A 27,917-nucleotide genomic window follows, 5' to 3' on the forward strand; every position below is an offset into this window, starting at 1 on the left:
CTAACTACTATAATGTATCGGTGAACTGACACTAAAATAGTGCATAGATATAAACCACAGTCACCTTGGGGACCCAGGAGCTCACACTTAGAAAGACAAGCATCCACATCGAAATGTCTGCTCTCCCCAAAAACACCCATATGAAGCCTTCAGACAAAACAAAAATCAACCCATATATTATATAAGAGGCTTAACATGTTATTTAACACTCAGAAATTAGGCTGAGAAGAGGGAGGAAACCTCTAGGGTCTTGATTGGGAGGCAAAAGCAAACTGATTCTAGGCCATAGCTTCAAACATCTACCCATTAGAATCAGTGTTTTTGCCAGCTATCAGACTCACTTCAACATTTTCCTAAAGATTTTACATTCTGATCACTTATTACATTAACAGACTCTACTGCCACTTATTTAAGATTTACATTCCAATCAGTTAATTATTTTTAATAGATATTTTGTCATTAAAATAATAAATATTTACCTAGCCCAGTGCTCTGTATTAAACATCCTGATTAAGCTAAAAACAAAAAATAAAAGGATACGGTACTTCTATGAATATTCTGCTGTTTAAAAATGATCATAATATACTGTTAAGTAGGGAAAATCAGGTTATATTTAAATTGTCCCTTTTTTGTTTTTAAAAGTATGTCTATTATTAAATATATAGGCACAGAAAAGAGTCTGACAATATATGCTAAGAAAAAACAAAATTCAACCCAGTAAATTCAAAGCTCTAACTGGCTTTGTTCAACTATTCCTGAAGTGGGCAGCATCCCATCTAACAACTAGAAGGGCACTCTGAGGAACGGTACAAATGGAAGGCTTTTTTAGATAGGAGGGTGGGGCAGGGAAGTCATTAGCAAAAGGGAAAAAAAAAAAGGGGGGGGGGGGTTATTTTGGGCCAGGACATCTTTTTGCAGGAAGGGGACTGCAAGGGTCTTTACCATGCAGATTGCCTCTTCTTCTTTGGGGGGGTGGGGAGGTATAGAGAGGACCCACATGACAGATCACCTCATTGGTGCTGACCAGAAAATTCCAAGCTGGTGGATTAAAATTACATTTCTGGGGCTTCCCTGGTGGCGCAGTGGTTGGGAGTCTGCCTGCTAATGCAGGGGAAACGGGTTCGAGCCCTGGTCTGGGAGGATCCCACATGCCGCGGAGCACCTGGGCCCGTGAGCCGCAGCTGCTGAGCCTGCGCGTCTGGAGCCTGTGCTCCGCAATAGGAGAGGCCGCGATGGTGAGAGGCCCGCGCGCCGTGATGGGGAGTGGCCCCCGCTTGCCGCAACTGGAGGGAGCCCTAGCGCAGAAACGAAGACCCAACGTAGCAATCAATCAATCAATCAATTAATCAATAAAAAAATAAATCTTTAAAAAAAAAAATTACATTTCTGAAGTAGGTAGAAACTGCAACTGAGGCAGGTAGTAAGTCTAGGTTTGGTATCATGGGCTTTATTTAGTGCAAGTGACGCCATTTGGGGCCTGTGGTTTTCTCTTTAGCCGTACAATCCTTGATGAGGGAGAAGGAGGAAGACAAAGAGACTTAACAGGGAATTTCTCTTTCTGCTTATTTGTCTAAATTGTTGGAATTTTTAAAACAATAATTATATATCACTTTTATAATCAGAAAAAAAATTCCAGTTTCAAAAAAAAAATCTAATAGAACGAAGCCTCCTTGGCTTGCTGAATTGAAAAAGAATAATCTGAGGGCAAAGGGAGTATGGATAAAAAAGCCATACATGGGTGCAGTTATTCACTGCCCCTGCTACAGGGGTAAAGTTGCGGCCGTTTCCAGGGTGGAGGGCTGGGAAGTCAGGGAGGGTGGGGAGGGCATGCTGGGAAGGGTGAGCCTGAATCCCGAAAGGCAAAGGGCCATAACAACGATAGAAGCCTAGACATTCAGGAGCCAGCCCTGCTCCGCCCCTCAAGCCCCTTGGGCTGACTGTCTTCTCTGCCTGGAGCACACGTTCCCTGAACCTGTTCAAGTCTTTGCTCAGATGCCACCTTCTCAGCGGGTCTACCCTGCAAAGCACTCTGGTTAAATAAACTTTAAGAGCTGCCCCACAGCACTCCTGACCCCTTTTACTCTGTTCTATTTAGCTTCACAAGGCAGTGATTTTTCTCTTTTGTTTTACTTTTGTATCTCTGGCAACCACAACTGTGCCTAACATTGTTCTTCTTCTTATTATTATTATTACTGACAGTACTGGTGTAGTTTACCTTATTGTTATAACCCTTCCTTTTCTTCACGGCGCAACTCAGATTCAATAAGTAGTTGCTGCATGAAAGAATGAAATGCTAAGACTTAGTTGTGTACTGAGCATCATTCTAAATGCTTCATATGTATTTACCCCTAGATGTCGGTGCTGCGCATTTCTTTTCCCTTCCGTGTCCTCCCGACCCTCACCTCTTCTGTCACATCGCTCTTCACCTTCTCTTTGTGCTTTTTCACCTTGTTTTTCCCCTGGAAATTTTGACGTAATTTTTTATTTTTCTATCCCAACACACCAGCTACTTCTAGATTGTTGGTTTTACACATGGCACTCCCTCAACAAGCCTTCCCACCTGATACACACACCCACACACCCACACCCACACACACACACACACTCACACACACACACACACACACACACATCATCCCCATCAGAGGCAGGGGAAACGCTATTTCTAACCAGGCAGAGAAGACTTCAAATCTTAGTTTTACGGACTGAATGATTTAAAGGAGAGCCCTAAAACATGAATTTTGCCCTAATTCAGTAAGAGCAGTTTTATATTAATTTAGGTTTATCTTAGTTCAAGTGAAATAGTAGGTGTCTGGAGCCGCTAATAAAGGTCCATTCTTATCATCCTTTTGAAGTGAAAAAGAAATTAGAAGAAAAGGAAGCTGAGGAAAAAGAAGAAGTTTCCCCAACTGAGGCTACATCACCTCTCCCTCCTCCCCCTCCTCCTCCTGAACCAGAAAAAGAGAAGGAAGTCCACCCTCAGCGTGAGCGTTCCAAAACTCCTGCTGCAAAAGGAAAACCAGCATCAGGTGATTGACAGAACGATTTCTAATCCTGTTTGCCAGTTTCTCATGTTCATTTTAGAAAAGAATTATAAATGATAGTACCAGTCCATTTATCTAGATTCAGGCTTTGAGCAACTTCAGTCGTATGAAAGCAAGCTGTCTTCTCAGATGAAGAGGAAAAGCAGTAGTCACTGAGAGCACAGCTGTCACAGAGCTGAGGTGCTTTACTGTGTGGGAAGGAATGTGGAGTCCTGACACCCAGATCTACTGATTAGAATAAGACCACAGGTGAGAGGAGGGAGGGCGCAGAGAATAACCAGAAGGAGATTTGAGCAGATCAAGAGGACAGACGTCTGTTTGCAGAGTGATAGGGTTGTGTTTTTGCAAAAAGAGAGACCATCGTCAGAAAATGAGAGTTAGCACAACCTGTTGTCCACAGGAATAAGGAAACATACCAACAGCATTCTTTAGAGACGAAAATTTATATGTAACTGTCACTCTTCAGTGCTATGTGATTATAAAAGGCTAGGAACAAGCACCTGACATCTCAGTAAACTTGTATATTTATAATATATAACATACATGAATAGAGTTTCTACAGAGAATATTTTTTAGCTTAAGTTCTTTCTAGATCCTTAACCACTAAGGACCATTAAGTCAAGTGGTAGACAATATAATGACAAAAGTAAAATCCTCAATTGTTGAAATGTGTGATATTGGGAGAATGCCAGGATCAGCTTGGTGCTGTGTGTATGAAACAAATGTGGCTCTAGTGGCTGGTTTTAGCTTTGTAAGTAGCTGGCTGTGCAGTTACACAAGTCTACCTAGGTATTCTTGATATTGTGTCATGATTGCATTTCTAAACTCCATAATATTTCTACTTCATGGAGGTTTGAGATGGGTCTGATATTTTAAATTCAATTTATTTATATTAAACAAATACATTTGAAAACTTTAATAACATATATTATGGTCTATTAAAGACCATTGTACTCCAATAAAGTGGGGCTTAACTAAAGGCAAAATATGCAAATTCTAAAAAAAAATATTTTATCATATGAAACAATAAAGCACAAAGCAATTAATTAACCGTACATACTTTCCCCATTAGAAAAACAAAGCAGTGGTCTGAAGGACAAATGGAAACCTTAAAAATGCTGTTTAGCCAGGGAAGACAGTTTCCACAGAGGCTCAAGGGAGCCTGGAGTTACCCATCTAGGCCTTTAACCTATGGCCGTGGCCTCCCCTCCCTTTCCTCCCCTCGGCCTCACGGTCAGGAGTATCTGCGGATTGGAGCCATTCCCTGAAACCCATCTTTAACATTTCTGGTTACAACACGGTTCAGCCTTTAAATTTCTTAAGTTTGCTCATGAAATTAAATAAAATTGTATACTTGAATACTGTGCATCGGAGGAATAATAAAGCTATTGTTGCTCCAAAGAGTGGTTGTATCTGTCTCTTTTTTCCACCAAGGGCAGGGTTAGTGCCTGATCTTTAAAAATGTACAGAAGAATTAATCCCCAGGGGCCCAATTACTGCCTTCCAACTGCAACGCGTCATTGCAAGGAGATCTCAGTGCTGGTAGACGTTGATGAGGCAATAGCGCAGGCTGCGCTGCCCTTACAGCTCAGGGAAGCTGGGATAAATGATTTTAGGAAGGGAAGTCCCCAGGTTTGTTTATTTTTATATAAATAACTTACAGTTTTTTTCAAAAGAACATACTCACAGAACTAAAAGCCTAAGGCTTCTGAACAAGCCCAAAGCAAACATCCAATTACAATCTCCTTTAAAAGTTGAGAAGAAAAGAGAAATTATTTACTAAAAAAAAAAAAAAGGGGGTGGAAATAAGGTAAAGAAGGAAGCATAGTACACTGCGTACTAATAGTCATTTTGTCCAAATATAGTTCTACGTTGTATATGGGTCTGTTGACCTGAAACAAATAGACTGCCAGATATTTCTCCAGCAAAGATGGGTTTATTCAGAATTAGCAGGAAATTATAATTTGGGGTCTGCAACCATGGCAAGCCATATGCAAGTCTCCGCATGACAAGGGAAGGAGAATGCTTCTATAGAGGGGAAAAGGAAGTTGGGAGGGACATAGTACTTGATGAGTCCATGGCTTTTCATTGGCTGAGTCCTTGCCAGGAAAGAAGAGGAGTCTTCCTTCCTCCTGTTGGGCAATGCTGTCCTCTTAGGGCATGAGAGCTCCCCCTTCTGGTTTCCTGACTCTATTTATTTGTGCTTTCTGTTTATTAATTTTTAACAGTTCTGTATTTTATATCTGCTTCAAATGCACTTGAGATTAAATTTGAAAAACTTCACAGTTATGTCCCATTAAAGGGTTTATTATCAAGTCTACTACCAAATGTCAGAATTTAATTTAAAACTAAAGTTCTGAGTGTGACAAAGTATGGTAGTGCTTGCTATCTATCCATGCTGCTAGGAATATATTTTGCAATTTCAGAATACATTTTGGAAATAATTTTTAAAAATAGGCAGAGTGCATGCTATCCCCAGCAGAAATTAGACTTGCTCACAATACTTTATAAGTTCAATGTCTTAGGTGTCTCTATTTTTATCTTCTTTGCTGTTGCCTTTTGCTAAAGTTTAGAGCTAAATGGTTGGTTACCCAGAGTATTGTTATTAAAGGAACTAAGAGGTTATCTAGACTTTTTTTATTAAGCTTATTTCTAAGAAAAAACAAAAAAAGCAACTAATTCAAATGTTTGGATTTATTTATTTATTTATGAATGAGTTTGGTGTTCAACTATTTGGATGTTTAAAAGTCCTTTTATGGAGATTAACAAAGTTTCAGGGTTAATCCTTCTTTCCTTCACTTGTCTTATTTCTATGGAATCTTGGTTTTTTGGAGCTGAGATGTTTAAATGTAAGTGATATGAGTTATGTATTTACACATTCTTATAAGTAACAAACACTTCTAGATACAAAGAATAGGTCAGATGATCTCTCCATCACAAGCATTTAAATTGTCCCATATGTGCATTCTTCCAATGAAGGGAAAAAAAAAAAAAAACTGTAGCCCAGGGCAAAGGAAGGAAGACGACTAAACTTGTTTGGTAAATTATGTGGGATGTAGTGATTTTTTCAAAGAACTAATTATTATTTGGGACACCTTATTGACCTCCAGTTCATCAGTTTCCCATTTTCCCCTTTCCAATATGTTTTTGAATTAGATTCCGGGGAACCCAATGTATATATTCCCAAACCATCCTTTGCATTACAAGTTACAGTCAATGCACAGTGGAATGTAGAAGTCACAAGGCAACCAACTGTGGGGTCAATAGAAGTTCAAAGATGCTTCATAGCAAAGCAATGTGGTTATTTAACTCTTCTTCAAGGTGTTTTGGCATGATTCTTATCACAGACCCAGTTGTCTTATTGTATAGGGATCATTCCAGTGAACTATATCCAAATAGAGCCATCTACTTCAAATGGACTTGTGACTAACTTTTAAAATTCTGCAACTATGTTGCATTAAAGAGTTTACAATCAAATTCACTACCAAATGTTGATATTAAGCTTAGGACTCAACCTCTCAATGTCACAAAATAAAATAGTACTATCAGGGTTGTCATTCAAGAAATTTCAATCTACAGTCTGTCTTCAGATTAATTTTAACTCACAGTAAAGGCCTAAGCCATTTTAGGCAGTTCACAAATATAACTGTTTTTGAGAAATAACATTTGATTGCTTACAAATCATAGCCCAGGATATTGAAGAAAATCATCAATGATATTTATGTGTTGAATTTTGTTTAGAACCCCCGCATGGTAATCGAAAATCTCCTCAGGAAGGAAAAGGGAAGAAAAGTGAAACTTCACTCAGAAGAAAAGGTACAGATCAAGATAGATATGATTAAATATAATTCTGCATTTTATAATTTTCTGTGAAAATAGCTATATTTATGTAGTAGTACACACTGAATACCTCTCTCAGGCATTTATAAACCATAAGCCCTTGCCAATAAAACAGAACCTCAGTGTTTCTGTAGCCTGGGTCTTAGCAAAGGTCCTGCTGAGAAAAGTGAGGCTTGTGAGGAATAATTTAGAGAATATCTAAGGTACAGAATATCCATTCATCATAGATATTATAGGTGTTATCCTTGGGCTAAGCTACACCATCAGAAAACTACATGCTGAACCATATTTTCTTGGACCCCCCATGGAATTGCTTTCACTGATAAGCGCTTTGATATAAAGTCCTCAACACAATAGCAGTGGAGGTAAAACTTTTATTATACCAGTAATAACCTGGTATTTTATTTTCTGAAGGGATAATATGCCCATTATATCATTAAGTTGCCCCTATGTGAAATCCTAGGTGGGAAATTTCATTCAGAATCAAGGAACTGGAAAATCTTTCTTCCTCTGTATGGCTAGATAATTAGCACCTCTAAATGATAGCACTTCCTTTTCTGTTTTGGCTATCTAGAAGTACAGAAACAAATTAGTGTCTAAGATTTAGTATCTGTGCAAGGACCTAGATCCCAGAGTCTGCTTTCTAATTCCTCTCCTGGTTTTGACCTTCTACTTTAAGTTGTATTTTTCCTGACCCTAATTTCTTTTTTTTTTTCTATTTTATTTTAACTATTTCTGTGAAATAAAGAGGATAAAATTTTGTAAATAATTAATAGTTGGTAGAAGAAAATAGGCTTTAAAAATCATATTAGTTAGATTGTACATTGAAGCTGTTACACCAACCAATTAAAGATTGAAATGCAGTTATGGACACATACAGTTGACTTTTGCAGGGTACATACAAAGGGGGTTGTCATGAAGTATGTACCTTTGCTTAATTTTTCATTACAAATTGCCAGTGTAGTAGCAGCCCAAGATTGTGCCATGTTCACAAAATGATGGGCTTAAAAGGATCTTTATTTTGGCATTTAAAGATGCATAACCATGATTCTCAAAGAACCTTACCCTTCTCTGATTATATGACCTGATAGGCTTATATAACTAGAGTCATTGGTGAGTTAGCACTGAGATGAAAAATTTAGCTATAATTTTGGCTATAATTTGTGCTCTGCTCTATCTCACCTGTTTACAAATAGGAGAATAATTTTCACATTTACATTATGCATCCCTTGCTTTCTTATTGTGATCAGCAAAAGCAAATGAAGGATCAGCATAGAATCATCAAAAATAGGAATTAAATATATTTATGCATATTAGGTGCCAAATCATCGTTAGACATAATAATTCACATGCTCTGAGAGCATCCTTAGATAAAAGTATACACACTCAAACCATAAGCAACTACAAGTTCAACCAGTAAAATATATATATTCACTGGAGTCATGCAGTTAGCTCAGTTTAAGTAACTCCAAGAACTTTCAAACATTTTTTTGCTTTTATTTTACTATTGTGTTTCTATTTCCATAAACACAATTTCTACTGTGTTCAATAATATTTGAAATAGGTAAACTCTCGATCAAGATTTAGAAGTCTTTCTTATACATAGAAATGCTGTTGTTTTGGCATGTATAACAGGATTTCCTTCATTAAGAGGAAGTCTTAATGATTTTAATTCTTAATATTTGGAACTAATTCCATTAGGGGTGAACACTATTCATTGGTCATCTGTTTACCTCACAGGCTGTTTGATACCAATTATACTGAAAGCATCTCTTATATTTTGAGGAACCATCTCCTTTCTCCTTCCTTCAGACTTATCATTGTTTCCTGCTATTGGAATCTTTGACTCATCCCTATTTTTCTCTGTGTATTAGATCAATCCCAACCTTCTCCCTCCAAAATCTTGACACTGAAATGCCATTTGCAATTGTATTTATGGTGTTCTTAAAGCATTTCTTATTATCTTCAACCATTTGCCATGGTCCCATTTTATTCCTTCATAAAATAAGGGCTTTTCAACTCTATGACCTTATGTAGGAAGTGTTAATTAAGGGCTAAATGAAGAGTTTTCCTTAATCAACCAATTTCAGAAAATGCTGAGTTACACCAAATTAAAATGTTTTTAATCTCAACTGAGATAGATGTCAATATAGACATGTATCTCCTGTAATCATCTATCTCTAAGGCAGTAGGAGATACACTATGTAATATCCCAAAACATTGTGGCTGCAGAACTCTCTCTTGGAGGGGTATCCGTTGGGGCTGGAGCTCTGTGGGATAAATGTTGGAACTCATGTCCTCTTTAGTTCTTCTGGCCTGCCCATGTATTAGTATTGGGACTGTTCCAGTGCTTGCCTTCTGATTTGACTTAAACTTTTGGTGCTACCAGGCCACGTAGCAATAAATGTTATGTCAATGTTATAAACATTAATGACATTTAATTGGAAAGACATGGAAGAACAGAGAAAAAAGATGAAAATGAAATGGAATTGAAATACCTAGATGCATCTACTAACATCGTGGCTCTTTAAGCTCAGTCCTGGACCAGCAGCGTCTGCATTACCTAGGAACTTACTAGAAAAAACAAATGCTTGGCCCCACCCCAGACCTACTGAATCTGAAACTCCTGGAGGGGCCCAGCAGTTTGTGTTTTAATAAGCCCTCTAGGGAATTCTGGTGATCCCTAAAGTTGAAGAATTACTATATTGATGCCCAAGACTTATTGTTCTATTTTAGCCATTGGAATATCAGAAACATTCAGTTATTTCTAATGTATTACTTATAAGATGTCCTGTTCCCCAAAATATTTAAGCTGGATTACAATTTTAAAAACAACATGTATATAACAATACTTTGAAATAGAAATTAAAAGCCTTAAGTTTTTCTAGGATTAATTTCTAAAATACATTTTTTATCACCTGGGACCTTAAACAGAGGAGAGTATGTGGTGCAATGTACAAGGTCTTAATAGATTTTAGAGCACATGCAAAACATGTTAGGTTTCATCTGAAAGTTGATGCCACACATCAGAAAGCTGATGATTAATTTACAATCATGGTTCAGATATCAAAATTCAACAATCTCCTTTGATAATATAATTCATAACCATAGTAACAAACTACCTCTTATGGAGTACCTACCCTATGCCAGGCACTATACAAGATAATTTTTATAATCTCACATAATCCTCATAACCACCTGTGAGACGTAAATGATCATTTCCCACTTCAAAGATGAGGAAATTGAGAGTCAAAATAAATAAGGTAGTGTTTTGTTAGGAATCATTAACCTATGAGAAGGAAAAGTTAGAGCCTCTTTACACTTTGGCGAATGTAACCTACACTCCATATTAACTCTCAACACTATTCTCATAGCTTCCCTGGATTTTGCCTTAATACCATCATCTAATATAAATGAGTTAAATAATATTATTTATACTCTTTAGTATGAGTCTTTCAATGAATTGATTTCTCAGACTGTAGCTTTTAATAAAAGTTTCACCACAAGTAGAAAAATTAAATTGTAATTTAATTGTAATGCAATGTAAATAGAACACAGTCTTAAAATCAATTTATGAGCCAAGCAAATAGTATTAAAAGAACTACTCTAGCTTGCAAATTTCTAACTATCAATCTACTGAACACTTTTGAACATGAATTACATCAATAGACACTAAAAGGCAATAAAGTATGACAGTCAAATGCATGGACTCTGGAGCCAGCCTGCCTGGGCCGACATTCTAGCTCCGCCATTTACCATACAAGTGACTTAGGGCAAGTAACTTGACCTTAGTGAGTCTCAGTTCCCTCGTATGTAAAATGAGGTCGTAAAAGTAACTTCTCTGTGGCTGTAGTAAGGAATTAGTAAATATACAAAAAAGCAGCTGGAACAGAATCTGGCTCAGAGTAAATGGGGCTAAATAAGTATGGGATATGATTATTGACTCCAGACCAAGTTATTAAAGACTGTGGGCAAAAAAGGGGAATCCTTTGCAAAATTGACTTAAGGAGTTTCCAACGCTTATCACTGAGTACAATTATACTAAAATCAGGTCCTATAAAGGATTCCAAAGAACCAGTCCTCATTACTTTATAGTTGCCCATGTTCCATATCTCCAGCTCCACATAGACTAACAATATGAACTCTAGGACACCAAGGAGAGAAAACTTTTCCAAAATAGCTTCTCAATAGCGATTTAGAGAATAAGCTGATTCATGTTCCATCTCTGGCTCCTTACTTGGCACTGACCTCTTTCTCTTCCTGGCCACGTTGCTGCAGAGCAAAAATTTTCATCTTAGCCAAGGCATCCTGAGTCTCCACTTCAGTTACCACCCAGAGTCGTTTTTCGCTGAACCAAGGCAATAAGAAAGCCATCACTGTTAACCAGTCTTCTAACTTCTACCTAAGGAAGCCCTTAATTAAGCCAGATCCAACTAGGAAATATTTTAGGACTGAAAGGTAATAATAATGCCTTTCTTTTAAAAAAAATCAGACTTTTCGCATCTTTTCCTTCTTCCTACAATCCTCTCATCTCCCTGAGTAGTACCAACTTAATCTGAAAGTGTTCTAGTTTTCTTAATGTCCTCTCATCAATTGATGAAGTTTATTCTTACCTTTACTCAGCTCCTACTATGTTATTTTCTTTGCTCAAGCCTATTGCTCTATCGTTTCAACTTTGACCATTTCTTTACTGATAAAATGATTAAATAAATCCCATGTCCTAAGATTGCATTTTTCTTTTGACCTCATTTTATTTATACTTGTTCTCGCTCCATGTGCTTCTGTGTAATACCATTAGGTTCTTATAACTGGCCAAAAAAAAAATTTGCTAAAATCTATCTTTACGATATGCTAAGCATAGATTACTCTCCAGAATTTTATGCATGAAGAATGGCCACACTGAGGACTCAATAATCCAACTTCCAAATGAAAGCAAATATCTTATTAGAAACTGAAGTCTTCACATGGTTGCATGGGTGGTATTTAAAAAGGAATCACCTTCATGACATTTGAGATGTCAATAGATTTTGCTCAAAAGTGGTACCTATTTTCACTCACGGTGACATAGATACATTTTTATTCATTCAAATCTTTTACCCTTTAGCATTTTCATTGTTAACAATTAGATAAAAGTTAAATGAAATCAAAGCACATTGTCCAAAAATGTTCCCTGGCTCCCTCAGTTTTCACTGAATGTTCTTGATATGTAAGAAAAGAAGAAAAAGAAACTCATTCCAGTCTCACGTTTATAATTACAAAGTTCTCCTTAGGAATTCTCCTTTGAGAAATTCATCTTAAAGTGGCCATAGTATTGTCACTTTTATTTCACCAGAGATTCAGTTCAGAGAATGAAAAATTATCATATAGAAAAATATATCAAGTTATGAACATTTTTGGTTTTCACCTGAACAAAGATGCTCTTAAATTTTTCTAATTAAAAAAACCTAGATGCAACTTTAAACTTGTAGATGATGAATACTGGTTTTAATTGTATAAGTAGAAGTCATTTAAACTGTTCATATGACATAATTAACAATATCCCCTCTACTTATAATCCATATATTTTAAACTAGTATAAAAGTGGAAGATGTATTTACTTCTCTAAACAGCATTATCATTGAATAATACTCATTAAAGAAATATATTTTGGGGAAAGAAAGTGCTGCAAATTCTGTAGGCATCTATAAACTGCATCTAAAATCTTAATAAGGAAACTGAAAATAAGTGGAATTTAAACTGAATGAATTTCTAAACTATAACTTTGATCCTTTGAGGAAATATCAGTGCTTTCTGAGTTAAGGTAGTTTGATCAATCACAAGATCTTTCAGACCATAAGGGTACTGCTTCGCGGGTCTAGATTCCTACCCTGGATGTTCTCACAGAGAGTGGGGCACATGCCCTTTCTGGATTCTGAGCTGAAATTAGGTCTCTTTCTCTTCCTCCTCCTCCACCTCCTTTTCTTCCTTCTCCTCCTTCCTCTCTCTTTCCATTCCCTCTCCTTCTCTCCCCTCCCTTCTTCTCCCCTCCCCCACATGCCTTAATTCAGCCAGACCTACAGCACAACAGTTGCCTTCATCCCTACACCCTGACTGTAAAAAGAGATATAGTTTCCCTGCTCAGAAGCCCTCTGTCTCATCCAGGGAATGTGGGAATATTCAGGAGGTACCCCTTCTCCTCCCCTACATCCCTCACTGACTCCTACAATAGCATTCTTTCTCCCTGCTCCTCCCCTGGGTTTCAAAGAACACCAAGAGCACCGCTCCTGTTATAGCTACCCTCTTTCTCATTCAGGGTGAGTGTTTAATTTGCCAGTTTTTGCAATAGGAAATAAAATACACTTTTCTCTGGCGCCTAAACTTTGTAAAAACCATGTGTTCATTGTGGAAGCAAGGACAGAGATGAAAATAAAATATCAAGTTGTTTTCCATAGCTAATTGGACAAGAGAAGTTGCATTGCTTTAAAAAAAAATTGCTATAGATATTATTGGTTAATTTGGAGGCTATAGAGAATGATGTTTTTTATTTTTTATTTGATAAGGCTGCCCAAAGTTGCTTAAAAAGTAGTTAATGAATTGCCTGAAATCCATGGCATCATAGGTTTATCCATCCACCACAATCTGGTCCCATTCATCTCCTTGTAATGGCATGATTTAATATGCATGTTTAAGGTTCTCCCAGAGGAAAATCTCCAGGAGGGAAAGTTCCAGTAAAGAAATCATCTGCTGACTCTACAGATGTGTCACCTGCCCCAGTAGTGCCACCCCCATCTAAGCCAGGATCAGAAGAATGGGTGTATGTGAATGAACCAATTCCTCAGGTACGGCAGTTTAGACTCAAGCTAGTAGAATCTATTCTTTCTCCTCTTTATAGGAAGATTCACACCATTATTTGCACCATCCGAAAGGCCTTTTGTAGCTGGTAATATATATATTCATCAAAAAGCTGAGGTGATCTTTTGCAAATACTCATTGAATCACATCCCATGCTTCCTCTGCTCCCTAAAGTTTCTGAGTCATGCTTTGAGCGGCTGTTGAGTGCTGCAATCAGGGGAACAAATGGGTTCTTTGAGGACCAATTTTCACCCCAGGGACAAGCAGAGATGCAGTTTCCTGGAAGAATATCTTCCCCAGAACACATATCCAGCAAATTATAGCCCTCCAACCATGCTCTTATGCCCACATCATAATGCTTTCAAGTGAAGTTTAACCCCTGACTTTTTAGAAATAGAAGGAAAATTTTGAAGCTAACTAAACTAATAAAAGAACAGAGAGCTATCTGGCCTGAGCTCTTTAAATGGGTACCCTAGTGTCAGGCAAGGAGATGCCCAGGTGAGCCCTGGAAGCTCCATTCAGTTCTTTATGCTCTGACAGCTGCAAAGCCCAGTTGTCACCTAGGCAAATCGGGCTGCTTTAATAGATAAATCATCTTGGGAGAATCACACAGAATGGTCTTTCTTTTAAAACTTTTTAAAAGACAAAGAGTTTTTTGAAAGACTCAGTCCCTGTCTTCTTAATTCCAGTCCTCCATGGTTTCTTAATCTTATGAACTCTTAGCCCTGACCATCTGTGCCAGGCACTTGAGATCCAATCATGAATTGCAATTATTATTGAGCATTCCTGGGGAAATGTCTTACTTATCTCCTCAATTAAATTGTAAACTCTTTGGGGGAGGGTAGGAACATGTGGGACAATTCACTGTATTCAATACAGAATCAAATACAGTGAAGAGTATGTTAGAGATTCTTGATAAGGCTCTGATGAACTAATTAGCATTGAGGGAGAAATTAGAACAGAAAATATTTGAAGATGAGAACATTAAATGATAGAATTACAGATGTGTGTGATTACTATCACTCAGCCAAATAGTAGCTACTTTGAAAAATAAATATATTCAAAAACTGTCATAGAAGCAGGGTACAGAAGTGGTTGTTAGGAAGGAGATAAAATTAAAATGATATTATTTGGTAGGAGTTGGAGAGTGAGGGACAAAAATATTAAAATCTAACCCTTTATTCCTAACATTGAAGCCCTTGAGAGAAATAAATGCATAGAGGGCAAGAGGGAAATAGAGAACATGAGTGAAAAATAAATATTCACACTGAGATATGGCACCAGCGTCCATCGTAGATCATCTAGTCAGGATCCTGGCAGAAAACAGAAGATAATTTAAAGAAAGTGGAATAAAGGATGATTTTTATGTATGCGGCCAGTAAATGAGAAAATCTACAAGGATTAGATCGTTACCCTCAACAAGAGATAGCCAGGAGCTATTATGGCCCCTAGGCCAGAGAAGGTGAGGACAGGGAGCAGATGTCCAGACCTCCAGAAGACCTGTGCATGGAGAGGGCCACCTGCCAGGGGCTGTGGCCTTCCCAGAGGATGCAGCCACCCACAGTGACCAACAGAGAGGAGCAGGGAAGCATATAACCAGACCTCATGTCCTTCCTGCTCTCACATCTCTTGCCTGGGAGGTGGAAGGGAGTTTCCTGAAGTAGTTCACATGAGTTAGCCTCCTAGAGCAATCACTGAGCAGGATGGGGAGTTGGTCTGGAGGGACGATGGGAGGATATACAGCCCGGGCCTCTAGTTACCTAAGTGAAACCATGTAGAGAACTCCTTTTTGCTACAAGCAGAATTAGCCTAGAACCTGGAAACAAAGCAGGCCACATGACCTACCCTAGTCCTTTTCTACTCTAAGCTTCTCACACATGAGCTGCACAGCTTACCTACTAATAGAGAGGAAAAACAGATGCCCAGTTAAATGAATTTGAATTTCAGATAATCAATGAAGTATATATAGGCATCATATACTTTATCTGGCAACCCTAGTTCCAGGCCTTCCAGGGACCCCAGATATACCTTACCTCAATAGGCACAGGGAAGGAGACAGAATGAGAGAAAGAGGGGGATTGCTTCCATATCTGGATCTCTCAGGTGGAGACAGCAACCAAGTTCAAGGGGAGCCTGGGTCCTTATCCCTTTGCCAGCCCCAAGGGAAGGTTCAGAGACCACCAAGCAGGCAGTGGAGTGAGAGGTCTTTGCTTTCTAGCTTCTGAAGCTTGGAGGATACTTGCTTTGGTTACCCAATTTCCTGTTATGCTTCAGTCAATGAAGAGAAGACTATTTAATTGGAAAGGATAGGTCTTAACATCTAGTCACATTACATAAGTTCAAGTGCCTAGACCCAGAAAAATAACATCCCAGAGAATTAAAGAAACTACAGATGGGACATTATCGATAACTCATAGAAATCACAGAAGATACAGGAGAATCTGGAGGACCAGATGTGGGCTAATGACTAAATGTTTAACAAAAGGTGGATGGGATTTAGTAGCATACAAGACCAATGATCCAGACGTTAATACCTGACAAAATTGGAAAGAAAATTATTAAACACATGCCTTCTGAGCACTTGTAACATACAAAATGATCACCCAGAGGTCAGACAGGTTTACTAAGACTAAGTCCTGCTGAACTGGCCTGTTCCTTTTCTTTGATAGCAAGGTTGAGTAGGTGGGTCAGAGAAGTACCATGAACATAGTATATCTTGAATTCAAAATAGTATTTGACAATTTCTCATGAAGTTCTTGTAAATAAATAAGAACTGTGAACAGGATGTTAGTTCAATTAAGTCCATTCCTAGGTGGTAACTCTCCTCGCACAGTGTGTTAATTAATGGCTTGACGTCACCAGGAGGGAGGTTTAGTAGTCAGCTTACTTAAAATGGTATTCAGCACCACTCTGGATACCACATCTTTTAAGAGAGATCATGAAAAATTAGAAACCAGAGAGGGGCTCTAGGTAAGAGAAAGGTGTTAAAATAATTTCAGAGGAGCATTGAAAGAACTGTAAATGTGTATGATAAATGAATACTTGAAGTATGGTTAGACATGGAATCATAGACCTTTAGAACCAGATGAAGCCATCCAGTGTCCTGAAAATTTAACTGATGATAAAATTGGGTTCTGGTGACTCTGCTTACATCTATATTAACATCTGTTGAGTACCTGTTATTTGCAAATGCTGTACTAGGTGCTGGAAATACAAAAGCAAGTGAGTTTCATCCTGAATCCCATCCTACTTCTCCTCACCAATGTCTTCAAATATTTGACAGGCTGTCATAGGGAAGATGGTGTGAATGTAGACTGTCCTTCTCCAAAGGGCACAGCTAGGGCTTATAAGTAGAAAATACAGAAAGGCAAATTTCTGCTCAACACAGGAAGCATTTTCCACTGACACAAGTTGTGTGACCCTGGAGGGGGTTGCATTGAACTATGCCTAATGTATCAGTGAGGTCCACAGAGATTGGATAATCTGTCTCTAGATCTCTTAGTATTTCTCAGTTGAAGAGGAAGTTAGCCCAGATGACCTCCAAGGTCCCCATGTGCAAGTCCCTGAATAAATAAATGCAAAACCAATAAGGGAAAAATTAGTACAGCAAGTTTATATTAAAATATAATATGTACCTTCAATTTGATTACTTCTTATTTTTCATTGTTTATTTGCATCATTAAAGATAATGTAAAAGAAACTTTCTGATTTTTGTGGTGCACTTTACAGCAAAGGTAAAACCTCATGGGGGAATTCAGAGAAATAATTCATCATCACCCTGACATGAACCCTAGGTGTTCTCCAACTTAGGCAAAATGTGAGGTCTGTGATTATTCAATTCATTCATTCAATAAATATTTCTTGGGCACTTACTATGTCCCAGACACTGTGGTAATTATAGGAAAAACTGTTTAGTGGTGAATAAGATAGTAATTCTTCCTGGTTTTATGAGACTGCTGTTCTAGAGGTGAATATAGACAAATAAATAAGCAGTTACAATTAATGCCATCAGTTCTCTAATGAGAGAAGTACAGGGTGCTAAGGTGGGACTTCAGAACTTCAGACGATGACCCTATACACCTGTTGGATCAGGGAAGGATTTCTGGAAAAAAATATGTCTGAGCTCAGGCGCGAAGAATTATTTGAAATAGGAATTAGCTGGGGGAGGGGGAGGAAGGAGGAGCAAGAAGTTTCACAGAGATGTCTTAAGTGGCTGCAGTTGCATCTTGAGCTTCTTGCTTAGTAGTGCCCTTTTGACTCAATTACACAGAAGAATCTTCACTTTGAACTTATGATTTTTATGCTTTACCATTTAACAGGAAATACGATCATTTTTAGTACCTTACTGGAAACTGATAGAAAATTCCTATATAAATTCCATCAAAACAGTACTCAGGCACCTGAGAGAAGGCCAGCATACGGTGATTGCTTACTTATATGATATTAGGTGAGTAAAGTTTCCAAAGTTACAACCGTGTAGTTTACAAGCGGGACAGATAAGCTCCGTCTGATTCTCCGAATGCCTTACAGAACAGGTTTCCAGCAGTTTCTAAGGCGTCCGGACCACAAGCAAGATTTTGTATCTCAGTGGCAGGCTGATTTCAACTCTCTTCCTGATGACCTGTGGGATGATGAGGAAACGAAGGCTGAACTACACCAAAGAGTGAATGTAAGGGAATCCATGACCCGCGGGGCCAGAGTTTCCACACTCTCAAATCTTGTACTTCAAAAGCCTAATTCATCCCCTTCTTACTCTAATGAGGTGTGAGGATAAGGAGGGAAATGGTTTGAACACTGACCTGCCAACTTTCAAGAACAATCGCTCTTCTGTACTTTGAGTTCAGAATGAGAATATGGTAGCCAATGTTTCTGGAAGGAGAAGCCAAGGCCAGCGGTGCAAGAGCATTCCGGGCATCTATTTTGTAGACTCCTAACCCTTTTGTTGGGTCATGTAAGTGTGTTCAAGCCTGGTATTAAGTACGTGCCTCTCTTGGATACAATTATATGGTTGGTTAATGTCAGGGAGAAGGGGAATGAGGGAACATCCCAGAAAGCCTGAAGTGTTGCCTCTATTGAATAGATCCCTTGAGGGAAGGTACCAAATCTCATACATCTTTGTATTCCAGCAGCACAGTGCCTGGCACTTGGTAGACAGGCAGATTTTGATAAATTCATAAATGGAGTATATTACCCTGATGCTTTAGAAAAGGTCCTCTGATGTACATGAAGCCTGATTTCAATCTCTCACCTTTTGTCTTTCCTGTGTAGATTTACAGAGCCCCTTATCCTGTCAGGGGAATTCTTTCCCCTTCCACAACCTTAAGTATAGGCTACTAGTAGTCATATCTGATTATAATCTCAGTATTTATTTGTCAACAACAACAAATTCCCAAGCTCTACCCCATGACCCATTCATCTGCTCTGTGACTATTTATTGAGCATCTACCATGGTCCCGGCACTGCTCAAGGGGCGGGTGACTCAACACTGAACAAAAAGCCTATGACTTCAGGATATTTATGTTCTGGGGGCCAGAATGCAAAGGATAAGCAATAAACAAGTAAATGTATAGCGAGTATGTCACTGATAATATGAGCTATGTGAAGGAGGAAAGGAGGGCAGGGAGGGAAGGAACGTTGATATACCATTTAGTATATGATAGTTGTGGAAAGACCCACTGAGAAGGCAATATTTGAGCAAACTCAGGACAGGAGAGAGTGAATGAGATAAGCCATGCAGATTTTGGGAGGAAGAGTGTATCAGGCATAAGGAAAAGTGAAGGCACTGAAGAGGGAGGACGCTTGGTGTGTTTGAGAGCAGTTGGAAAACCAACTGGGAAGTTATTGAAATTAAGTGAAGGCATTATGGTAACTTGGATGACCAGGGTGTTGGAGGGTTTAATCCAGGAGGTATTGCATTAATCAATGTCCCAGTAAACTGAAGTCTTTTACCTGTTCTTAGACATTCCTCAAACGATAATCCTAAAACATATCTGCCTTTCCTATCTCTTTCCTGCCTATTCACAATCCTGGCCCTCCTGTATTCCAAAAGTACCATATGTTTATTGGAGACAGATTAGATATTTAAAAGAAGCAAAATTGGGAACGACAAATCCATAATCCTATTTGCCAGTAGTTAACCTCTTTATTCCTGGTAATAGTCCTTGTTCTTGGTTTCTTTCATTCCAATCCTAAGAAGTTAATGGAAAGGTTCTGCTATCATGTTGTCCTCACTTTACCATTAGAAAATCAAGCCACAGAGACACTGGTACTTGCTAAGGCCTCCCAGTGAGTCGGGAGCAGAAAGAGAACTAGAAACGAGGTCCCAGGCTCCTGCTTTTGTACTTTCTCCTCAACTGTTTCCTCTCCTGTCTTTTGAAAATGTATAAATATTCAAGGAGCAGAAACCAGTCCTCACTGATGTCTGATATAGCATTTGTGCAAAGACCAGGGGGACATCAAGATCTGCTCTAAAAGAACGGCGTACTGTTCTGATGTTAGCGTAGAGCTATAAAAATGCCTGTGATGTTTTCATTTCATGTGAAGCCCCCACAAGATAACAAACCAAAATGCTAAGTGTTCCATAAACACAGCATCACAGAAGTAAAATCCACTGTAGGCACTGGAATCAAACTGCTTGCGTTCGAATTCCTGCCTTCACACGCTGAAACCATAGGCAAGTGACTCAACCTCTCTGGGCATCAAATTTCTCATCAGAAACTTCTCCCTTGGTTACTGTGGGGATTTGTGAGGTAATCAACATCAGGCACTGAACACAATGCCCAACACACAGTAAATGTTCAATAAATTATTATGATTGTGAAAACTGTCAAGTTTTATTGGACTGTATATATTTTCTTAATGGGATTTTAATTAAACAGATATTTTATTGCTATGAATAAGATTATGATACTGTTTATAACTGAGGAATTATTGTGTGCTAAATACTGTGCTAAGTGCTTTATAGGCTTAGGCTAACTGCAGCACATCCAAAGGGTAAATAATATCCCCATTTCACAGGTCAAGGAACTGAGCCCTAATCTAGTGGTATAGACAAGACCACAGGCTCATATCCTGGCTCCACCACTTGCTTATAATGTGGCTTTAGGAAAATTACCTCTCTGTGACTGACTCAGTATCCTCATCTGCAAAATGAAGAAAATAATAGGACCCAAGGTGTTTGTGAGGCATTAAATGAGTCAATATAAGTATAATGACTTATATTCTGAACACTGACACACATAGAAAGGTATTATCAACATTATTCCTCAAGATCTGGTAAGTGGCAGAGCTGAGATCTTTAAAAGATTTTTTTTTCACTGCTAGCTCTGTAATACAAAGCTTATTTTCAGACAATCCTATTAAGCTCAGACCCTATTTCTTGGAGAATGACATGCTCCACTCATGATTAATTAACAAGCCTATGCCCTCGGATTCAATAAAGCAGCATATTTCTTCCACCAACAATACACCATTTCCTCAAAAATTCCCTGAAAGGTCTTTTTCGGCCAATCAAATCTTGTGAGGAACGATTAGAATACCTAAAACATAGCACCCCATGAATAAAGTAAACTGTGGACCTGGGCACAAGGTGTGCTGAGGGGGTCTTAGAAAGGTAAGGCCTGACAGAGTAGAAGCAAAATAAATATTTGTTGACCGAAGGGATAAAATATATGAGTGTATTAGGTCTAAATTTTCTTCAGGCACATTAAGACAGGCAAAGGATTTTAGTGTTATTATATGGAGGTCATCTGAGCTGTGATTCTGAAGCCTCACAGCAGTGTCTGTGTTCAGGATTTACGGGACCGCCTGTGGGACATCTGTGATGCCCGCAAGGAAGAGGCAGAGCAGGAACGTCTGGCCATCATTAACGAGAGCTGGTTGCAGGACTCGATGGGAATCGCGATGAACCATTTCTTCTCACTGATGCAGGTAAGAGCGGCCGGTCAGGATGACACAGACTCTTCTCTCCATGGCCACGTCCGTCCTGTAACCACTCCTCTGGGAATGCGAGGGGCTTGTTTTACGCACAGCACTCTGCCCAGCCTGAGCTCCAACTTGCCAAGGAGGTTAGCTGAAATAAGCCATTCTGTCCCCGGCCAAGCAAACACCAGAACTGGTAGCATCTCAAGCTACAACTCACCCGCTGTTTCCAGGTGGCCTAGAGCTGTGGAGGGGACAGCAGAGATGGTGTCTGTCCTGGGTCGTTACCATGCCAGCCTCTCCCAGTGGACACCCAAAGTGTCCCCGGGAAAGCAGTCCTGCCACAAGAGCGTGGGCTGGGTCACACTCAGCGAGCACTTGATTCCTGAAAAACGTTTGTGTCCAGATTGGAAAAATAGACCATTCATCGGAACAATCAGATTAATTTATTTCTGCAGCCCGTTAAAATAATGAATTGCACTGGACAAGTTGAAGAGACAGACGTTGATTTTATGCCAAGGTATCGTCAACAATAGGGGAGAGAGCACAGACCAAGTCTGGAGACCCAGCTCTGCCAAGAATAAGTGCTGGAGAGTTTTTAAGAACTGGGGCAAGGTGGAGTGTCATGCGCAACCTGTGTTGCTTGATTGGCCTCGTCTAAAGGAAAAGTAAACTCTCCCTTCTCTTCTTGATGCACGTAGTTTTACAACTTGGAGCAAGGTGTCTTCCTAAGTCAGACTCCTCTCCTCCCAGAGGACCAGGACATAGGAGTTCTATTTTCATTTCATATGCTTACATTTCAAAGAGATGGTTCCCAGGTTTTTCAGAGAGACAGTTCTGATTTCTAAAACCAACAGGAAGATTTTGAAAAGATTTACATCTCAAAGGGACAGAGAATGGACTTACAAAGACAAGTTTTCTAAAGTAAATACTCTAAGAAAAGGGAGGTCAGGAGTCTGGAGTTAGGAAGAAACCTGTCTATAGTTTAGTCATGCTGAGAGGATTATGAAGGCTGTCTTGGTCAAGCTGTGTCTACATGAGTATTTTTTCCTAAGAAAATAGCAGTGAGGATAGAGTGGAAAAGGGTACCTTTCAGGTCTTGAACTGATTAGCTTACAGGAGGAGTTACTGCGGGAAATGAGAATATTTAGCTGAGGATCGCCGGAGCTAGCGCATAGTAGGTGTTCAATAAATCCTTGTTCAACAAATGACCGTGGATGCGAGTACTTCCAGCACTCACAGGGACAAGCCCCTGGTTCGGGGGCAAGCTGGACCATGGGAGGCAGCGGCCTGAGAAGCAGGAGCAGCCTCGCTGATTGCTAGCTCTGGGGTCCAGGTGGGGGCTACAAGGCATGGGCTGTGCTGAGGATGAAGGCAAGACAGCCAGCAGCCTAAACCTGCCTGGGTAACATCCCCGGGACACCAATTTGGGTAAGCAGAGACTGAATGCTGGAACAGCTGTTTCAAAAGTTTATGGTAGAAATAACTGAAACCCAATAACGAAGGCAAAGGGATTAGAGAATTTTTGTAAATCATTCCCATTAGTCCAAGCAATATGTGCCTCTTTTGGAAATGGTATAACTCTTACACCCCACAAGACCTACATTTCAGACCCTCTCCCTGAGAAACAGAATCCACATCTAAAGCCAACTAGGAAAAAGGAGGGTAAAGGAAATAAAGGCTAATATTTATTAAGTTCTTACTCTGTTCTAAGGACTCTTCATGTGAAGGTTAAACCTTCACAACAACCCTAGGCTGTGAATTTTTTCACAATCCTCATTTCACAGATGAGGAAACTGAGGCAAACATAGATGAAGTGATTTGCCGAGTGCCACATGCCAGTAGTAGGAGAGCTGGGATTTGGACTGAGGGAATCTAACTCTTGAGCCAGTACCCCTAACCACTGCTTTGTCATCGGCGTTCACATAGTTAAAGGCTAGCCACCTAGAACAGAAGAAGCCTAGTTCTGCACTGATTGGCATGATCCTATAAAATCCCAAAGCTGTAAACTACAGGAGAGTAGTAGATTTCAGTTCAATAAATGAAGAACGATCCTAATGATTGGAACTCTCCATCGAATAACAGACTTTTCAGGCACTTGAGCTGCTGGTCCAGGAGCTCATAAGCAGAAGCTTGCACATATTTATGGAGGGGAAAGAATCTTCATGAAAGTTTTCAAGGGCCTGTGCCTAGATAAGTGTTTCCCAAAGTGGATTCCATGGAACACTAGTCCTACAAGATGTTTCACAAAACAAGGACTTGATGATCAAAAGACTTTGGGAAGGGCTATGTACTCTACCCTTCCCTCTCCCTGGGAGATCGACAAGCATATTGACATATTAAGATATTAAGATGCCCTGCAATAAAGAAACTCTTTTGGTATGTTAACCCAACATTTCTGAAATTATTTGACGTTGCAAAGTTTTTGTTTGTTTTTTTCCCAGCATGGTGCTCATTAAGAGCTTATAGGACAAAGCTTCTACAAAATAAACTTTAGAAAATTCTATGCTAGATGATTTCTAAGATTTCTTTCAAAACTAAGTTTCTGTGGTGAAAGAAACAGTAAGAAAGCATTATTTACTAGTTACCATAAATGTGAGAGGACTTTTGATCAATTCTGCTTATATGATATATGATGACATCTTATTCATAGTTAGCTGTATAATGAATCAAATTATGTTCCCCCAAATAAATTAATATTTTATATAGAATAATATAACAGGGTTAGCCTAAGGCAGGGATACCAGCACTTTCTCAAATACCAATTGTATAGAATAGGATCTACTAAACTTAATCATAATTAAAGAGTTCAATTCTCTAAGTTAAGGAGGAAATAATTTTCTGATGTCTAAATATATTTACCAAATGATGTAATACTATGGTTTACTAACAATTTTTATAGCCTCACAACATTTCTCTTTAATTCCCCAAAGTTATTAGTCAGTACTCAATTTGTCCAAATTGGGTTTATATTTGCCTGCTACTCGTTGTAAATGTGGTATCGTGCAGATTCTCTTGAGTATAGTTTACAAGAATCATTTTCTCTCTACTCTTTTACCAAATCTAAGCACAAAAGGTGCAAACATTTATTGTCAAACTGTGAGATTAGTTCATATATAAATATTTTAAAGCTTGATTTGGTTTCTCTGAGGGAAAGAGAAAAATGTTTAGTTTTCCTAATCATTTCAAAATGCTAGTTTGAAAAGTTAAACATATATGTGTTTAAAATCCAAGTAGAGTATTTAAAACATGTTCTATTATTTAAGATTATATATGAATGGTAATTTTATTTACAACATAGGTTCAAATTAACCAAATAAATTTCTTCCTGTTTCAATCATTTAGCTAGAAAAGTTTAATAATGCAGAGAACAGCTTTTCAGGAGCAATTTGGCATACACTTTTCTGTATCAAAAAGAAACCTATTGAAACTGTCCTTGTCTTTTGTTGTAGACTACAATGCAGAGCAGACGTTTATTTGTTCCAAACTGTGAATATGGTAGTACAAGACTACTTCTTGATGTTTTATTAAATAAATGGCCATATTAATTGCTTGCTGAATATAGGGATCCCGTCATAAATATCCTGGGTTAGGTTCAGCAAAAGGCTTTGAACACCAGGTCAGTTTTGTTCTTTTTAGAAAAGATGCTTTCTATAATTAACTAGCTGTTATGGAATACATCTGCATAAGAGCTTCAATATTTAAACCCTCAGGTACTGGTTTAAGTAGCCCCACTAACTAAAGCAAAGGATGGAGGTCATGGTTACACCACCAGAGAGAGGCACAGATATGCTAACTGATCTGACACCTAATGGGAGAGCAGGTTGGAAAACTCATGCTCTACGTTTGTGTAATCGACATTGTGCAGGGTCTCATTGTGCATGCATGTCACCGTTACTGCAAAGGAAAATGCCCTGGCTGCAAGGGAGTCACTTGGGAATAACCGATGCTCCTCTATGCTTCTCCGTTTCCTGTCCCTCAAGACACCTACTGGCAAAGCCAGCAGAGGGATTTCGCTGTCAGCATGGACGAGTGATCACCCTTCTGTTCATGTTGAGCAAGAATGGAAACTGTGAAAAGAGAACTCTTCATTATGCCTTTACCTCACCATTGTTATTTCTCCACAGCTACATTACATAGTCCTATAGGACCAAAACCTAGTCTTATTTTGTATTTCAGTTTTTTTGTATCTGTATCGGTATTTATATTATATATTTGTATATATAATATTTTTGGTATCTCCCAAATCAACTAATATGTTACCTATGACAGAAGATACTCAAATGTTTGTTAATATATTGGTTGATTGAATACAGGACACAGGAAGAATTCCTAATGTCAAAATAATGAATAATATACACTACTTCAGACTTCATACAACATTTTGTCACTTTGTTAAGAGGCATAGAAATGTCATCTTGTTAAGTGGAATTGTACTAAGTACAGAGAAAGCAAACTCACCAGTTTTCTTTAATTGTTATGAAATTTTAGATATACAGTTGAAGCCGATTGTCTTTCTTAATTTCCAGAAAACTGATTTCAACCTCAATGTTTTAAAATAGTGCTTACAGGGACTTCCTTGGTGGCGCAGTGGTTAAGAATCTGCCTGCCATTGCAGGGGACATGGGTTCGAGCCCTGGTCCGGGAAGATCCCACATGCCGCGGAGCAACTAAGCCCGTGTGCCACAACTACTGAGCCTGCACTCTAGAGCTCACGAGCCACAACTACTGAGCCCACGTGCCACAACTACTGAAGCCCACAGGCCTAGAGCCTGTGCTCTGCAACAAGAAAAGCCACCGCAATGAGAAGCCCGCACACCACAACGAAGAGTAGCCCCTGCTCACCACAACTAGAGAAAGCCCACACACAGCAACGAAGACCCAACACAGCCAAAAATAAATAAATAAATAAATAATCTTATAAAAAAATAAAATAGTGCTTACAGGGCTTATATAGAACATATGTACAGATCAGCTTGTTCTGTCTTGGGTATTAACATTCATATTTTCTATTAAAGGCAGAACTGAACCGTTTCCAAGATACGAAGAGACTGCTTCAAGATTATTACAGGGGAATGGAACGTAAAATCCCAACAGACGACACTAAGAGATTTACTCGAGTCCCATTGGTCCAACTGGATAGTAAAGATATTTTGGAATTCCAGCTTAGGTAAGGCAGGCTATCACGTTGCCCTGTAATCAGTCTCAACATAAAGCTTTGTGATTTTAAATTGAATACCACTAATAAAACCACAGTCTTGTATCTGCTAATCCAAAATCCAAAAAAAACTCTAAAAACTGAAAACTTTGACTCAAGACTATTGATATGCATTATTTATCCCACTTATAGTGAATATCTACTCATTTCTGCTGCAGAGATGTAGTGTGTTTTGTTACAGAGTGCTTCCAACAGACTGCTGGGGATATTATGGAATGTATAGTATATACAAATTCTGAATTCTGAAACACTTTTGACCACAAGGGTTTCTAGTAAGGGATCGTGACCCTCTACCACTTTTATGAAATGTCCCAAGCTGCTCTGTGTGTATGTGTGCGTTTGTGTGTGTGCATGGCATTATATAAATGACAATGGAAGGTGTTATGAGTCTTCTTTTACAGGTTAGGAAATTGAGAAACAGTAAAGACTCAGTCATATGTGATTATGACTTTGTGAGACTGAAACTTAGTAGTAGTCTAACATCAGATTCCCACCAGTAAGAAAATAAACTTGGTGGTAAGAGTGGAAGAAAAATGACATTTTCAGGCAATTACTAGTTATATGTAATTAAGTTAAAACAATTTGTTTGGGAAAGTCACCCCAACTCTCTTAAGCCTTGGTTTCCTTATATGTAAAGTAGGGTTGCTATGAAGATTACAGAAAATGAAATCCTCAAAACACGTAGCACCATGCCTAGGAGTCAGAAGACTTGAGACCTAGTCCCAGTGACTCTCAATAAGTGATGACTATTATCGTCATCATATTATTGCCTAATATGACAACAAACTATTCTTCCTCACATGCACTATTTTAATTGTGAGTATCGCATGTTCTTACATTCCTCATTTTACCCTCCCTTATTCCAGAAAGGATTTGAAATGGCCTGTGCACGATAGGATTCCACAGTGATCTGAGGCCCTTTTCTCTCTAGGCTTCTTCCATCTGGTCCCATCATGTCCTTGTCAGGACCACGAGTAAGCAAGAACACACAAGAAGTCTGAACCCTCTTTTTGACACAGATACAAGAGAAATGTTTAACTCAGCAAGCTTCTGAAAGAGAACTT

General features: G+C 38.8%; 1 protein-coding gene across 1 annotated transcript in view; it reads left to right on the forward strand.

The window, feature by feature from the left end:
• Positions 1-27,917, forward strand: part of SPEF2 (sperm flagellar 2) — a 175,147-nt gene that overhangs the window by 81,697 nt on the left and 65,533 nt on the right. The window contains 7 exon segments of the mRNA XM_057540876.1: positions 2,856-3,029; positions 6,786-6,860; positions 13,554-13,702; positions 18,035-18,162; positions 18,246-18,384; positions 21,507-21,644; positions 26,654-26,805. Of these exon segments, the coding sequence (XP_057396859.1) occupies positions 2,856-3,029; positions 6,786-6,860; positions 13,554-13,702; positions 18,035-18,162; positions 18,246-18,384; positions 21,507-21,644; positions 26,654-26,805 (955 nt within the window).

The sequence above is a fragment of the Balaenoptera acutorostrata genome, chromosome 2, assembly GCF_949987535.1.
Source record: "Balaenoptera acutorostrata chromosome 2, mBalAcu1.1, whole genome shotgun sequence".
Classification (NCBI taxonomy): domain Eukaryota; kingdom Metazoa; phylum Chordata; class Mammalia; order Artiodactyla; family Balaenopteridae; genus Balaenoptera; species Balaenoptera acutorostrata.